General features: G+C 41.3%; 1 protein-coding gene across 1 annotated transcript in view; it reads left to right on the top strand.

Moving 5' to 3' along the window:
* LOC118323038 (serine/threonine-protein kinase BRSK2-like) overlaps positions 1-11,070 on the top strand; it is a 19,845-nt gene extending 8,775 nt beyond the window's left edge. The window contains exons 7-16 of the mRNA XM_035654954.1: positions 351-448; positions 937-1,087; positions 1,220-1,280; positions 3,240-3,516; positions 3,818-3,866; positions 5,342-5,465; positions 5,591-5,692; positions 6,782-6,890; positions 7,364-7,453; positions 7,715-11,070. Coding sequence (XP_035510847.1) covers positions 351-448; positions 937-1,087; positions 1,220-1,280; positions 3,240-3,516; positions 3,818-3,866; positions 5,342-5,465; positions 5,591-5,692; positions 6,782-6,890; positions 7,364-7,453; positions 7,715-7,938 — 1,285 coding nt within the window. The 3' untranslated portion in view covers positions 7,939-11,070. The remainder of the gene's footprint in view (positions 1-350; positions 449-936; positions 1,088-1,219; positions 1,281-3,239; positions 3,517-3,817; positions 3,867-5,341; positions 5,466-5,590; positions 5,693-6,781; positions 6,891-7,363; positions 7,454-7,714) is intronic.
* The last annotated feature ends 6,101 nt before the right edge of the window (positions 11,071-17,171 follow it).

The raw sequence follows: 17,171 nt of genomic DNA, 5'->3' as shown, positions 1-17,171 counted from the left end.
ATTCCATTTCTGACAATAGATGCTCCTTAATGTTACACACTGGACCGTTAATTTTGCTACAGTTGCGGTGATCCTTAGCCTGCGGGCTAATTAGCTGACTAACAAAGCAAAACAAAAATGTCAACTGGGCTGACTTTCTTACTCAAGCAGCAACTTTGAATGACTTGAAACAATGTCTAAATTTATTTTGTTGCTTTTAACAACAACAAAAATTGCCATTATCTGCCTCCAAAATGGGGCTAGCCATAGTTGTCAGGAGATTTGTGACAACCTGTGTTCTACCACTTCTACCACTCGGCCTCCTCTCTTTCTGACTTTCTGTTTCTGATTGTCTGCATGTTTTTCTGCAGGGAGAACCAGGAGAAGATGATCTACTACCTCCTGTTGGACAGGAAGGAGCGATACCCCAGCTGTGAAGATGAGGATCTGCCACCTAGAAATGACATAGGTGAGAACCACTGACAGTATATATAATGGACAGAGCTTCCAGGTCTGTGAAGTAAAGCCAACATGGTGTGTCTTAAACATGCATTCTGTGTAAAGGCCAGCAGGGGGCAGCTCCATTGGATGCAAAAAAGTCATAGTATGGAGTCTTATGGGGAAAGGACCCAACTTCTCACTTGATTTATTAGTTCGCTTAGCAGTTTCAGTCTTATTCCATACAGCATGATGTTCATTCAGTAAATGATGGTCCCATTTATTTTTTAAATGGATGATAAAGCAGGGTATGTTTTAGGGGATGGCTACCTTAGGTTCACACTTGAGAACACTTACTTCAACCCTTGGATGGTCAAGAAGAAAAACAAGATAAAAGCTTGATTTTTTTACTATGAACTTGGCTTTGACCTTTTAGAATGTCACTCCAAATTTCAGAAGAACTTTTAAAGATGTAAATGTTAAAATCATATTTTCAGTGTAATATTTTTGTCATCCAAGACCCACCCAGGAAGCGCGTGGACTCCCCCATGCTGACGCGTCATGGTCGCTGTCGTCCAGAGAGGAAGAGCCTGGAGGTCCTCAGTGTCACAGACCAGGGGTCTCCCACCCCACCTCGCAGGGCCCTGGACACTAATGCACACAGCCAGAGGTACAAACCAGCACTGACATATGATGAGAGTTAAATTAATGGGAAAATGATTGACAACAGCTATGTAAACACACTGTTCCAAGCTCAACTTGGACTGAACTGATTATTATTTATTCTTGCTGTCTTCCAAAGGTCTCGTTCAGTCAGCGGAGCGTCCACAGGTCTGTCCTCCAGTCCTCTCAGCAGTCCCAGGGTAAGAACTTCCTTTTATCCTTTAAGTTTTACTCTGTTCAACTGTGAGATATTTGTTGCCTCTGACCTACAGCTGCCTCAGCATTGATAATCAGAGTGAAATGATAGGGTTTGACCAGATGTCTGGAGACACAGTTCAACTTTTAGAGACAAAACAACCATCCTTGTGTTGTTGTTGTTACACAGCTACATCAGACCTGCTTTCTCTAAAATAATCTCACCCATTTCAATCTCCCTATGCCCTGTAACGATCCTGTCCTGGTCTGCAAAATGTGATGTTCTGTACCTTACATCACATAATTTGACTAAATGATTATACTCATGAGAGTGGGGGATTGGCACAGTAAACAGCATTAATACTCACAGTTTCCCCCATCACTCATTTTTAACATCTGTTGATTAAAACTACAACTACATAAAAATATTGAACTTTGCAGCAACAGGGTAAAACATATTTCTTACTCTAAATTATATTTTATTTCTACCTTTTTCTTTAAAGGACCCCTTCTCTATCACTGACTAAATATAATATTTCATATTATATTTAATGTTTACAATAACAGTAGAGAACAACTGATAAACTGCCCAAATACTGCAGGAAGTTTGAGTTTTCCTGATATTTTTAGGAACTTTTTATACCATTATCTGTCTGTATTATGTTTTGTAAACAATCCTACGTACTTAATAGGCTTCTTTTTTGACAAATTCATTGTTTTCTTCTCCATGAATCTTGGCCATTGTTCTGTAGTTCTGCTTGTTTTAAATGTGTACTTTTCTAATGCAGGACAAGACTGACAAGTTTAGATCTTAAATAATAATCTAATCTTTAAAAATAACAATTTTATTTATTTTTATTTACAGAAATGAGTGAAATGCTGAGATACAGGCCTACTGTGTATATTTTTTGTTTTCTTACACCCCTTGAAATCAAGAAGGCCCTTGCAACCCCCTGTGAAGCTTTGGCTACCCCTAGTGGGGGTCCCCTGGGAACCACTGATTTAATATATTGGTTTTGGTCTTTTTTGTAGTAACCGTTGACAATAATACAAATATAGAATAATTCCAGCCTTATCCTTTAACTTGTAATAATTATTATATATTATATATATATTTATAAAGGTTCTTGAAGGAACCACTGTGTTTGTTGCAGCTTCAATCAGTTAGCTCTCTGCAGTGTTGTAGATTAAAAACAGTTAAAAGATGTATCAGAAAGTTGCTGTATCTAGTCTTTTCTTATATGCAGTATATATATAGTAAACATATTTTATCACCAGCTTCAATATATAAATATCAGTTCTGGCCATCAAAAGCACAAAACCAAATTTCCTGTACTGCTGTTTTTTCTTTGGTAACTATTTGTCTGACTGTCACTGCTAGCCATGCCTTTCCATAATACTGTCACATTCTCAGTCATACACATTCCCATTTCATACACACATCATGCTGCCCCATAACAACAGTCTGTAAGGGACTAAAACACACACATAACTATACCCATCTTCCATTTTGTGCATCTGATAGAGTCTTGCTCATTTAAGAATTGTGTCCATGAATCATAACTCATTACCATTCCCTTCTCTCATCTGTCCATCCTTCTCCCCATCTCTCTCTGTCTGCCCATCAGAGCCCGGTCTTCACTTTCAGCCAATCAGAAGTCACCCCCACCTCCGCTTCCTCCTCCAAAGACCCCAAACCAGGAAGTGCCACCACCTCTCGGCCTACCCGCCCAACGCCAGACCCAAAAACACAAACCCTGCCCTCAAAGGGCCCCACTGACCGGCCCCAGCTCCATTCCATGAAGTCCCTCCCTCTCCAGACTCCACGCTCCCCTTCCCCATCCCCCTCCCCACTCCTCTCCCCCATCCCACGCTTCTTCAACTTCCCCTCTCCTTCTGTCTTCAAGTCCAAGAACGTACACTCGTCCTCTAACTCCTCTGCAACCCCTCCTCCTGTGTCACAGGTCACGCCGCAGGGCTCACCGCTGCCCACCCCGCTGGGCACGCCTGTGCACCAAATCCAACACCCTTCCTCCACCACCCCTCCCTCCTCCTCCTCCTCATCTTCTTCTTCCAGAGCGGACGGAGCCGGCGGGGCCTCGCTGTCGCTGACCCCGCCCTCCAGCCCGGGTGGCAGTGGCGGTCTGGCCGCCTCGAGTTCCGCCCACTGGAGAACAAGGCTCAACTCGTTCAAAAACAACCTTCTGGGCTCGCCGCGCTTCCATCGGCGCAAACTGCAAGGTGGGTGAAGTATTTTTAAAAAACCAAGTGAATGATGTAGTGTGCATCCTCTCCACTAATTGGTTGAGAAATATTTTCTCCACCAATGTGAGTTCTCCTACTCTGCATTCACATCCAAGATAGAATCTATAATTATCAATAGACTTCCACAGCCCCAGACTGCAGCCTGCGGCTGTGTTGAGTAATGTCTGATTCTGTGATAATCTGTAATTAGGACAATTAAATTAGGGCCTGTCATCAAGATTCACTGCCCTTTTCCTTCTTCTCTCCTCTCACTCTGTCTGTTTTTCTTTTTTTTTAGTACCAACATCAGAGGACATGTCCAGTTTGACTCCAGAATCCAGTCCAGAGTAAGTCCACACATGTCTTCAGTGACAAAACCCTCTCTCCACAAGGTCCATTTAGTAGTGGCTCTGGAGTTGTCTTGCGTCCCTGCTCCAAAACAGAGCCAACTATTGTTTCCAGGGTTGAGACAAAACTTGTTTTAATTCACTTTTTCATTATCCTGGTAGTAGGATGAATTGACACAAAAAAAAAGTGGTGTTATTTTAGAAAAGCTATTATCTCACATTCATCCATTTAGACAGTGTCTGTACCACTGCAGGTAGATTCACAGAACACTGTGCACAAAACCAATTTACAGCTTAACTCTTCCAAAATATTTCTTTCACAGCATTAGCTGAAATTATTTACAGTTGAACACAGTTCATTTTAAAGAAGAAAAAAAGGAAAGAAAAGTAAAAATAAATAAAGAGTGAGCTGTTAGATGTGATAGAAAATAATATAAATCATGTTAGATTTCCACTCTTTCATTCTATCAAGTTAGCTAAAGTCTGGCCATATAGATTTATTGTATGAGAGCATTTCCAACATATATATTTCATGTATTATCTGTATCCATTCACTAATAGTGGGTGGCTTTGATTTTAGCCACCTCCTAGTGACAGCCTTTTTATGAAACAGTTCTTAAAAGTATGATTTAAAGTGGCTATAATTAATATTCTTATATTCACAATGGATCACACGAGTACATGTAAGTTAAAGGAGTTGAGAACCCAATGTTCAGCTAATTATTATGGTTTTCTGTCATGTAACGTTCCTGTTTTTGGGTCAGTCTCACCGCTGTCATCAGCTTTATTTCCAGCAGCAGCAAACAGCAGTTCTTAGTAAAAAAGTGCTGATAAACCCACACATTATCTGTCCAGCACCAAACGGCAGACAAAGTTAGCAACTAGCTGGTAAAACAGTGGAGCATTTAGCAGCTAAAGAGCCTGATATTGTCCTCAGGAGTTGTGGAGAGCAAAAGAAAGCTAAAATAAGAGTGAATACTTATAAAACATAACTACAAATCAATGCTAATGTTGCTCTGTATCTCACACTACACGTTTTTGTATATTTTCTATTAGGATTAATGGAGGATAGCGTTAGTGCACTGGTGTCAGCATCAGCTCTTTCATTCATGCTTCAAAATCATTGGCTCATTTGCCAGCTGATTGGCTACCAGCTGGTCAGTAGCCTCCAATCATAGCCATACCAGTCTAATTTTTCCATTTTCTGTTATGAATTATGTATGTGTTTGTTAAGGGGACATTCATTCTCGTCACTGCTCTGATTTTTCCAGCTAAATTTAATAGTAATGGACAAAATTCTATAAATAGTCAGTTCCTTGACGTGAGTATCTCTGACTGAACACTCTGTCAGTCACTACAGGCCAGTTAAAAATAACACATCCAACCCAAATATTTTGTATACTAGTTCATTTCTCCCGTCTGTGGAATGTGTGAACAGAACTAATGTGTCGCACATCAAACTTGCTTATTTGCAGATTGGCTAAGAGGTCCTGGTTCGGTAACTTCATCAGCCTGGAGAAAGAGGAGCAGATCTTTGTTTTGATTCAAGACAAGCCGCTCAGCTCTATCAAGGCTGACATCGTCCATGCCTTTCTCTCTGTGAGTACGGTCGAGCTTAGATAAGCCTCAACAACCTTCAGCATTACCATTTGTGGCGTTTAGGGGAACTGATTTAAGATTTTATCTTTTTTACCGAGCATCACCTTTTTCTTTTGCCTGTCCAGATCCCGTCCCTCAGCCACAGCGTGGTGTCTCAGAACAGTTTCCGGGCAGAGTACAAGTCCTCCGGCGGTCCCTCTGTCTTCCAGAAGCCTGTCAAGTTCCAAGTATTATTACCTTTTTGTTTTTGTTTTTTGTTTTTTTACAAGTTTTGAGTGTTTGTAATGCAATGTAGGCATCCTCAGTGCCTGTAATGGACCACAAAAGTGCCAGTACCCTAATTCAGTACAGCGCTAACCCTAAACACATCATTACCCTAACCCTAACTCTTTTGGCATTTTTTATCCTTTTTAACAAGGACATTTTCAGTACTGTTTTCTTAGCGTTAAGCTATCTATATGTTGACACAGACACAGTTACGCAGTTGTTTAGGAGTACCTCACTAGCACTGCTGTGTGCAAGGTTTAGAAATATAGAGGTCCAAATACTGAACTTGCTAGGGGGGGTTTAGGCAATTATTTTATAACTTTTATTGTATACCCCTTGGAAAAAATAGCGATGACCTCAGTGGTCGGTACGGCCATGCTCACCAGAGGTAGGCGGTACTCAATAAAACATAAGGGTTCTGATGTGGACAAAAATCTGAATTGCCAGTACTCAGTATTGGTGAGTACTGGCCTATTTCAGGCACTGGGCATCCTATACATGAAGATTCAATAATACAGATACGCAATTTACATCTAATTCTGGTATACAATGTAGATACAGTACTTGGGAACTCCTACTATGAAGCAGCTTTAGAGAAAATTCATGAATAATTCTTGGTTCAAGCTGCAGTTTTCAGTCAGTGGATGTATGTTTGCACACATATTTCATCAAATATGCACCCATGTAATCAAATGTGCAAATAATTTTATATTGCAGGCTTTTTTGTTCTGGTCTGAATTTACACATACATTGGTTAACAACTGAGAGCTGCTTATTTAATTTATTTTGCAGCTTTATCCTTAAAGCCACTATGTGTAGAATTTGAAAATGTACAACTTTGGTGCCCCCCAGAGGTAGAATCAACAATCCAACAGATCCAACCCACGGACGCTGAAACAAATGGATGGAAAGAACACACAGACCAATAATAATCACATAGAGGCTCTAATGTGAAAAACATAACTAACAATCTTTGATGTTTGTGTGTGAGAAAAAGTTGAGTAATTTTGGTTCTGAACTCCAGCATGTGTGGTCCTTTGCTCCTGTAGGTGGACATTGCTTTCTCTGAGGGAGACAGGGAACGAGAAAGGGAACGAACAGAGAGGGAAGGAAGAAGAGAGCTGGGCATCTACAGCGTAACTTTCACTCTAATAACAGGTATCAGTTTTATTGGCTGTCATACATGTTAAACGTACTACAAGGAGTTTTTAACTAGTTATGAAAAAGTTTAATACTGATGCCTCTATATGACCAAACAAGACCATCTCCGAGAAGACATGCTATTTCTGTATAGTTATTCTTGATGCCTGCCACCGGGTCATATTCCTCTTAAAATCAATGAAATGAGACACTACTGCTTTTGTCCACAGGGGTCGCCAGAATCAACACAAAATGAAAGTTCCTTGTAGTTGCTTTAAAGGACCAGTGTGTAGGATTTTGTGGCACTAGTGGTGAAATTGCAAATTGCAACTCCTACACATCACCTTCCCCTTCCAAGGGTGAAGGAGAAGTTATGGAGGTAGAGAAAGGCGCGTAAAACGCAAAACAGCCCTATGGAACTGTAGAAACGTGGCGGTTCAACATGGAGGATGACCTGAAATGAGTGATGAGTTGATCCTCTCCTCTTGCAGGTCCCAGTCGCAGATTCAAGAGAGTGGTGGAAACCATTCAGGCTCAGCTCCTGAGTACTCATGATCAGCCTTCTGTGCAGGCACTGGCTGGTAAGTAGCTCACACACCTTTACTTCTGGGGACATTACATAGACTTGCATTCATTTCCACCTATCCATCCCTAACCTTAACCACTGACCCAAAAATCAGCTTTTTACAAATTAGGGACACGGCTTTTGTCCCCAATTGAACAAGCTGTCCCCAATTAACTAGTCTTCATGCTTGTAGCCTGAATCAGTCTGAACACACCCACAGTACACAAAGTTGTTTGTTTCACTTCCTCTCTCCCTGATTGTACCCCTGGCCCCCCAGATGAGAAGAATGGTCAGCTTTCCCGCCAGCCCAGCACTCCTTCGCGTCAGAATTCCCGGCGTTCCGAAAGCGGATCTGAGCGAGAGCGGGGAGAGAAGGAGCGTGCAGCAGATGGTGGAAGTGGAAGTGGGAGCAGCAGCGGAACCGCCTTACAAAGGCGAGGGTCGGGGAAAGACAAGACCAGACTCCTCTCATCGTCCAACGGGACACAGTCTCATCCCTGAAAAGAATGTTGTGGAAGAGAGGCGAGGATCATCTGCCTGGCCCTTTTCTCTTCTTTCCCTCAATACTTCCCACATTCTTTCCATCCCTATTTCCTAATTCCTGCCTCGCTTCTTACCATTATTCCAAAGCAATGGGATGTAGGAGGGGGAAGTTTTTCCTTGAAGCTGATCCAGGGATATGATAACTCCTGCAAGTGGCTGATTTTAGCAGAAATGTATACTTGCGGGGGTGGCGGAGGCAGGTTGAGCTGATCTCTAGTCAGCCTTCAAGGGCAGCTTCACCCCGGAAGGACCGATCTGAAGACAGGACGTCCAGACTAAGTCCCAACTTACCAGAAAAATACAAGAAAAGCTTACAGCCAGGGAAACACACTGTTCACCCTCTCTGATGAATCAAAAAAGCACATGCCCTTCCCACCGACCAATCACATGCAACACATGGTCCAAATTCAACAGGAAAACCTCCCATCAGTCTGTTGAAATGGCACAGGCCCTTAAGTCATTCTCTAATATCATTTTCTGACCAGCCAGCTGTCACCGGGATCATCAGGTCTCCTCAACACCACCTGCCCAAACACGTTGAGTCACATGACAGGAAGCTCTCCTCTCTTCCCCTCACTTTCTAATTGAAGACAACTGTGTATTCTCAAGCAAAGCAACAAAATTAGGTTGTCTTTCGAGAAAGGAATGAGAATGACAGGAGGAGTCTTGATATAGACTTGATTGTTAAAGTGGATATTATTTCTTAATAATTAGCAAACCTAATGCTGTACTTTAACAATCAAAGAGTCTGAGAGCAGAGGAAAAAAAACAACAAAATGATGGAGAATGGATCTGACGTGGTCTACGTAATGTAGCCTTAGAGCTAGGGGTATATCGAAATAAGACAGACAAGACACAACTTTTCCTAGTATGTATGAGCAGCAGAAAGTCCCACAATTATTTCTGAATTACACTGATAAAGCTATGATACCGTATTGCCTTTTATGGAGGAGAAAAAGTGGATAGCTAGTTAGATTTAGCCCCATTTTGAGGACACTAGTCACACCACAGGTAGAATGTCTCACAAGTGAAAACTCCTAGTAGAGAGGGAGATGAATAGATAGATAGATAGATAGATGGAGACAAAACAGAGGTTAGCTAGAAACTAAATACATTTGGTAGCGAAGGAAGGAGAAAGGAAAAAACTAGTAGTCAGAAACTTAAGCTATGTTCTGTTAAACAATAGGTTGTTAATACAACATTCATACAACATATGTACATTGAAATAGTTATTGTTTGGTCTAGTTCTTCCTCTTCTATCTATACTGGCTGGAAAGCAATCCCTTCAAGTGTGAATCCACTGTGAAAGATAGGGGCCAAAATCCACAGTCCGTGAATTTGTTTAGCTGAAGCTAATATGAGGATTTAGCAGTCTGAATTAGTCTAACTAGCTAGCAACAGCAAGCCTGTCAAACTTTGTATTTCTCTACATGTTGACGTGGTGGGCTGGGCTGTAGCAGAAGAGATACTCACCTTTTTTTCAGGCTACTTTTAGCTAAATTAGTGTGTATATAGCTATCAATATACAAGTATTATACTTTAATAGTTCTGATGTTAAAATTAGTCTGAGTTTTCTATCAACTCAGCTAACATCTAGCTGATTTTGTTGCCAGCTAGAAAATAATAAGCCTGTTTTTTGTTTGTTTGTTTTCTGTAGTTCTTTTTAGCAAGTGGGAGATATTATTACAAACTAAATATCGCTGACTCAGAATTACTCTTTTTCTTTTAAACCGATAATACCGTCTGGTCAATATGATGCAAATGTGGCACAAGCCTACGTACACATTTAATTTGGCTAACTCAGCCTCCTCAGAGACCTAATATTTTAAACTAATTACTTAGTAGCTAATTAGCTTCAGCTGAACTTTAAAGTAAATATTTGCACTGCATATTATGTCTCCTATCTCTTATATTGGAGTCACTTTAAGAAGGGATCACTTTGTAGCCAGCGTGGAGAGGAGGAATGGTTACAGTGACCAATAACTCTTTCAGTGCACAATATCGGTATGTGAATATTGTATGTATGAAAAACTTCCAAATCTAGCCTAACTGAGAAGAGAATTAATGTCCATATAATTACATTAAATTGAAGATGGATGATGCTGGAAATGTGTAATTAAAATAAAGAGGCTGATCAAACAGGACAACCAAGTTTAGGCTTTTTGTACCTGAAATTAGGCAACCGAAACCCTTCCTATGTTCCTTTGACAATAGATGCAGAACGATGCAGGGCGACTCAAAGCCCCAACAAAAGCCTCAGCTCTTTCTGCCTCGCAGATGGAGATGAACAATTAATGTACTTTTCACAAAAAGGAAAACAAGAAAAGCAAGAAAGAAAAAGGACTCGGGTGTGTCTATCACAAAAACTCTGCACACATACTGTCTGGAGGGGGGAAAGGAAAAATGAAGCCACACATAAAGAATGAAATTTAGCTTGTTTTATTTTTTCTATCCATACCTTCATTTTTAACTGTGCTCTGGTCTTTCTGTGTCTGTTTTTTTTTTTATGTTTACGTGTTTGCCACCAGCAAAATAGAGGGCGGCGCCAACCATGTGATTGTCAACAAACTTTTTTGAAATTATTACAAAACATATTTTTTGTTCCATATGTTTATTGAAAATGTATTTATCTATTTATTTGCCATGTATTTGTTGAAAGTATAATATATATTTTTTTTTATGAGAAGCAGGAGGCAGGTGAAGACAGGGAAATGTCCCTTTCAAGATGTCCGACACTGCAGAGCTAACCAGCTTTCTCTGAGAAAAACTGAAAAACAGCTCCCCTCCTTCTTCTTTAAACTTATGAAAACTGATGCTGCAAAAATACTTTCCATCTTTGTATTTTGTTCATAGCTGCTGGAATTTCACACCCACACACACACACACATACACACACACACACACAGGCCTTTTAAATTATAAGTCTTTTTTAGCCAGGCTAGTGACGTGCCTCTAGGAATGGCAATGTCGGTTTGTTGGTTGGTCCACCACTTCAGTGCAAACTGAAATATCTTTGCCGATATTTTATTATTTATTATTATTTATTATTAACAATGTATACTATCCTTCGGACTTTGGTGATCCCTTGACTTTTCATCTGGCGCCATCATCAGGTCAAAATTTGTCCAGTACTTTGGTTTATGAAGAAGTAAAAACTGCAAAACTTGACATTTCCATCAGCCTCAGTTGCACTTTGTGTTTAGAGCTAAATAGCAAATGTTAGCAGGCTACCAAGTTAAGATTATACCTGGTAAACATCCACATGTGAACATTGCCTTTGTGAGTGTGTTAGCATGCTGACATCAGCATTTAGCTCAAATCACTTCAAGTGCCACTCTCGCAGAGAAGCTAGCATGGCTGCAGACTCTTAGCCTTGTTGCTAAATAATTCATGGACAGTGACTGTAAACACAAATGTATTTTCTTGTCATATTCCTTGTGAAACACTGTTTATTCATGCAAACTAACATTCCACTGAAACCATTACACATTCCGGATTGACTTTCAGTGGTCTCTTCACAGGCTGCGCATGAAACAGCTGAACAAGAATGGAAAGAAACAGTACTCATTTGCAGTTTTATCAGGCATTTTCTTTACTTTTTTAGTCTTTCAGAAATTTCTAAAAAGCTGGAGAATGTGTAATATCATCCTAGAATCTGTTTACACAAGATTACATTTGTTTTGTTTGCACATCCAAATGCAGAATAAACATGTCTGATAAGTTCATAGCCACAGGTGAGGTTTCGGCATGGTTTCGAAATAGCTTTAGAAAGCTCTGGGGAAACTATTTGCCTGTTCTGCTTGACAGTGTTCGACTTTTAAGTTGAACAGCACTCTCAGTGGACAAATGAGTAGCTACAAATGCATTTTCCCCCCTCATGCAATCAGAGGCTTTCTTTTCCCATCCTGCCACTCAGAGTGGGCCCCTTACACATCTGAAAGGTCAAAGGCCAGGGAGGTTTAAAGTGACACACTCCAATACCCAAAAGAGAGTGTTATGTCATAGTCTTTAAAAAAAAACACACAAGGTCGGGTCAAGTTCACCTTACATCTATTTTTAGAGAGAAAGAGTTAGTTAAAGGATAGAAATGGGAAAAGCAAAGAAAGAAAGGCCGCTCCGAATTGTGCTCTGCTCTGAGCAAACTGCATCAAAATCCATTCAAAGACACAACGGGACCCTCAGCATGTTTGCAGCTGAGAGGCTCCCGCGCTCGCAAAAACTATTGAAATAAATCTCCCCCCTCCCTCCCCCCATTCCTCCTTTACCCCCCACATTCACCCATTCACTTAACATTTTCTACACCCCTCCATTCCTCTTCTTTGTATCTCTTGAATCTTGCTCCACGCCCATCCCAACTGCACATATGTCACCCCCTTATATAATCGTCCCCTCCTCCCCTGCCCTTGTATACGTTTTATACACTGTATACTTCAACGCCGATGCTGTATACATTTGTATACACTGTATGCCTGTCTCTGTCTCCATTGTATGCCATCCATATCTATGTAGCGTTCACTATCTTTTATCGACACTGTAGTCACCGTACATCTCTTCCTCTCATCATTATTGCTCATTCTTCTTCTGCAGTTAGAATTGTACGACTATAATCTCTTGTCTCCCGCCCATATTGCCCTCCTCCCTCGCCCCGAGCCCCCACAACCCGCCCATGACCTGCACCCCCCATCTTGTGAAACCTCCACGACTCCGCGGTAGAAAAAGTTTTTCTTTTCCACTGTGGAGGAATTTGTGACGTCAGAAGAGAGAGAGAGAGAGAGAGAGAGGAGGAGGTGTGTGGGGGAGGGTGGGTCGAGAAAACTGCTAACACGATTAATGATGATGACAACAACGACGAAGAGAAAATGTCTGTAGTATAATTACAAAAAAGGAAAAGTGCACTATTATGACAATGATTATTATTGCCTGTGAGAAATACTGACCAATAAACAACAATGGAAATATATGTGGGTGTTTGTGTTCTGTTTTATGATACACAAAAATGTTCAGTGATTATTTTTACTGGTGGCAGAATTCTTATTCTAGTTGTCCTGGTTCATATACAGACTGTACAAAGAGCTGTAGATGACTCACTGAAACTTGCCTTAAACCATTTAAGTTTGTTAACTGTCAGGAATCTTGGAGTTATCTTTGATCAGGATTTGTCATTTAATTCCCACATAAGCGATCTCTAGGACTGCCTTCTTCTTCTTCTTCTTCTTCTCTTCTCTGCCTTTATGTAATATTACAAAAATTAAGACATCCTATCACAGACAGATGCAGAAAAACTAATCCATGCATTTGTTACTTCTAGGCTGGATTACTGCAACTCTTTATTATCAGGTTGCCCTAATAAGTCCATTAAAACGCTCCAATTAATTCAAAACGCTGCAGCACGAGTAACTGACAGGAACTAGGAAGAGAGTAACAATATAACAGGTGAGTCCTGAACCATCCCTTAGTTATGCTGCTATAGGCCTAGCCTATCGGGGGATTTCCCATGATGCACTGAGCTCCTCTCTTCCTCTCTCTCTCTTTCTGCACTCATTCATGTCTCATTAATGCATGTTACTAACTTCACTTCTTCCCCGGAGTTCTTGTGCTTTATCGTCTTGCAGGTTCTAGTTCTCATGACCGGTGGAGTCCTGCCATGGTCCTGCTAGACTGCCATTGCTAATATCCACTGATACTTATTTGTTATTATTATTTAGTTGTTTTGACTATTGTTGTTGCTGCGGTTGCTGTTGTCTGCTCTCGCTGTCCCCTGTCGTTGCTGCCTGTCGCCGTCGTCACCGTTCTTTTTCATGATCGTCATCGATGCATTACTGTTAATGTAGTTGTTGCTCTTTGTTGCTCGTACATCTGTTTGTCTCTCTTCTCTCTCCTGTCTCTCTCTCTTTCTCTCCCACCAAACTGGTCAAGGCAGATGACCACCCACCTAGAGCCGAAGGTCTGTCCGAGTGTTTTGCCTGTTAAAAGGCAGTTTTTCCTTGCGCCCGTCGCCAGTGCTTGCTTCATGGTGGTACTGTTTGTGGCTCTCTGTAAATGTTATAGGAAGTTCGGTCTAGGACTGGCTTATTTTGAAAAGTGTACCTGAGATAACTTCTGGTTATGACATTGGGCGCTATAACAAATAAGAATTGAACTCATTTTTAAATGTTTATGAATTTACCAAGTCAGAGACAGAGAGAATCAGGTACAAGTCAAGTCTAAAGTCCTCATTTTTTTAGGCCTGGCTTGAGTCCAAGTCTACAGTCTGCTGTAGATAAGATTCAGACTGTTACCATGAATCTGTAGTCATGGGGTATTTACATGGCAGCCTTAATACAGTCTCCAACAGTTAAGCTACAGATCAGTCATATGACCAGAAAGGTAGAACTTGGGATTTGTAAAGTAAACAGAATCTGTCCACTGCACTGTACTTTTTCAGCCAGGTGTTGAGCTCGGGGCTATAATCAGCCACTCATCCAATTTACGTCAACAGCCTGCTAATATTTGCAATACTCGAGGCTTTTGTTTTTGTGTTGACCTTTCTAAACATCTGTGGCAGGCAGGGTGGAGTGAAGCACTAATTGGGGCGATGGCCTCAAACAATGTGCCAACGAGGCCCGGCGGGTTTCCATCCCAAACCAAACAGCACGGCACATGATTTCCCTGATTAGCTTCCCTTCGCGGCTCAAGGTGCTAATCAGTCAAATCAGATGCTGTAGTGTTTGGCAGCAATGAAAAGCTGCAGACTCCCGGGTCTCGATGGCACATGATTGGAGATCAGTGGATGAGGAGGTGGTGGAGGAGCGGGGGTGCGGTGGGGGCGACACATCAGTGCGACGGTGTTCACCTGCTCCTAATTAACCCTCCTCTACACACAGTGTGTTCCTGCCTCAGCAGGGGCTGTTTGTGGAGTCTCAAACATCATACAGCACGTCAATCACTGGGAGACACCAGCTACGTTTGAACTGTCTGTGCTGATGGTTGCAGTCGTAACCTTGGTGCTCAAGTACCCTGGGTTTGATTCAACAAACCTAGTGTTGTTACTCAGAGTAACAGCCATGTTTATTCTCAACACAAAGTCTGGAACACTTTCAGCGCTGTTGTTTCATTAGCAGTAAAATGTAGCAAGTAGCAGCATTTTCCTACTTTGTTTGCTGTTGAACTGTTCTATTCGATGGAATTTGATGAAATAGTTATAAATGACATCGGTGGCTGTCATGTGAACGGCAGTCAGCATTTCTGGTTGCTTGCACTCACACCTCCAAAAGGAGGCCAATTTTTCCAAGTAGGTTGGAAAAACATGAAATGCACACAGGCTTCAATAGATGAATCTTTTTTTTTGTGCTTAAGTGGACTTGCTTACCTGTTTCTAAGCTAACGCAGCTATTGTTGCACACTGTTGGCGCTGCAGGCAGTGCTCTCAGGAGCGCACAAAAATGCTCTTGACATAGAAATCAGTCCACAGGCTGCTTTAGGCAAACAAGAAAGTCTGGGAAGGTCTCGGTTTTTAAGTTACGTTACAATCCGTTCACACATTGGCAATACAAAGTGGCTAATATGTGTAAATTGTTTTACACAGTACCTTTACGAACCTTAAGAAGAATGGTCAAAATCGATGCAGCAGATTGACTTTTAGTCCGTAGTAAGTCCTGTGGCTCCTACATCTCCCATTATCCAACTTATAACTATACAACCATGTCATTACTCTTTTTACCAGTGTCCAACTTGTAAATATGTTTAAACCGACATCTAAGTCCTAAATATGACTAAGAAACTCCGGGTTGTTTAAAAAAAAAATCTTGGATAAGTCTGAAAAAAGCAAATATTTCAATTCAAATTCAATGTCCCTGTTTGTAACACAGGCTCTCTGTTATAAATGTGTAGTCTAACAAAATGAACTCCTCTGGTTTATTTACCAATGAGGTTGTAAACCAGTAATGTGATCACCATAGATCCTACATATGCAAATCATCCGTTTAGATCATTTCATCTTAACTCAAACATAAACCTACAATCTTTCAAAATAAATCAGCAAAAGCAATTTCTTTTTAAAACACGGTATACTCAAGTCTCTTCCATCTCTTCGTATTTATGGATAATGCCAACTAATGTAAAAGTCAACCTGCGGTATTTTGTAAAAACTGTTTTAAAAAAGATGTTGTATGTTTAGTAATGACTGGTTAATGATAAATGAAAATGTCTGGTCAGTATAGCCAAGGTTTACATTAGAAGAGTTCTGCCTCAAAACCATAAAAACATGATGAGGTCTACACAAAAGCAGTTTTTATTCCTTGTTTATGATGAAGTTTATCACCTCTATTTTTTGCAAACCTCTGAAAACCACTCATCTTGGGCACTGAGGCATTTATGCACGTTATCTATTTATTATTTGTGTGTTTCCATCTACATAAGCTCTGTTCCCATGGCAACAGAAGAAATAGGACTAGCTGCTGATGAGTAGAGGGGATATTTAGATTCAGGCAGCAGTGATGCATACAAACTTTAAATCCCTGATAAGACAGCGAGCAGAATACGAGCTTAAATCCAGAGCGCTGTGAGCTGACTGAGTGTGTACCTGCTGACGGACAGCTGTCTGGTCGCTATCATCTTCCTTCCCACCAGGAAGCAGTGACTTCAGCAGCTTGGGTACGGCCTTCACTGGAGGGAGATAAGACGCAGCAAAGCCTGAATGCACTGATGGAGAGGACGGAGAGAAGAAGAGGAGGAGGTTGTGGGAGCAGAGATGGAGACAATAAGGGCAGGAGGAAGAAGGAAAGCAAGACAAGATTACGTTTTTGAGGCAGGGAGGAGGGAAATGGAGAGGTGTGCTGGCAAACAAGAAAACAAGTGCCAAATTAAGATTCAGAGCCAAAGGACAGATATGGTTGTCCACCGGCTGAAGCAAAGACAGAGCTGATGACATAATTCAAAGCCAGAGAAAGACCCCATTAGAAGATAAAGGTTTTTATCAGTCGTACCTGTCTCAGGGTTCAGGTGCTGGGATATGGAGCTGGGCAGTGTGCGTCTAGATGAAGGAGGTGCCACAGAAAGGTCCTGATGGCTCTCCCAGCCCTGCAAACAGGAGGGAAACATACCCAGAGGATGACACGCATGTAATCTGTGACCTTTAGCTGCCTCTATGGGTGACCAGAGAGAACTGCAACAACACAGCTATTCCATCAGCTATTTCAACCATTTATCCTTTA

Source organism: Morone saxatilis, unplaced genomic scaffold (assembly GCF_004916995.1).
Source record: "Morone saxatilis isolate NCDOM2014 unplaced genomic scaffold, NCSU_SB_2.0 Contig14, whole genome shotgun sequence".
NCBI lineage: Eukaryota > Metazoa > Chordata > Actinopteri > Moronidae > Morone > Morone saxatilis.
Note: the sequence above shows the minus strand (reverse complement) of the source record. Positions and strands in the feature narration are given on the sequence as shown.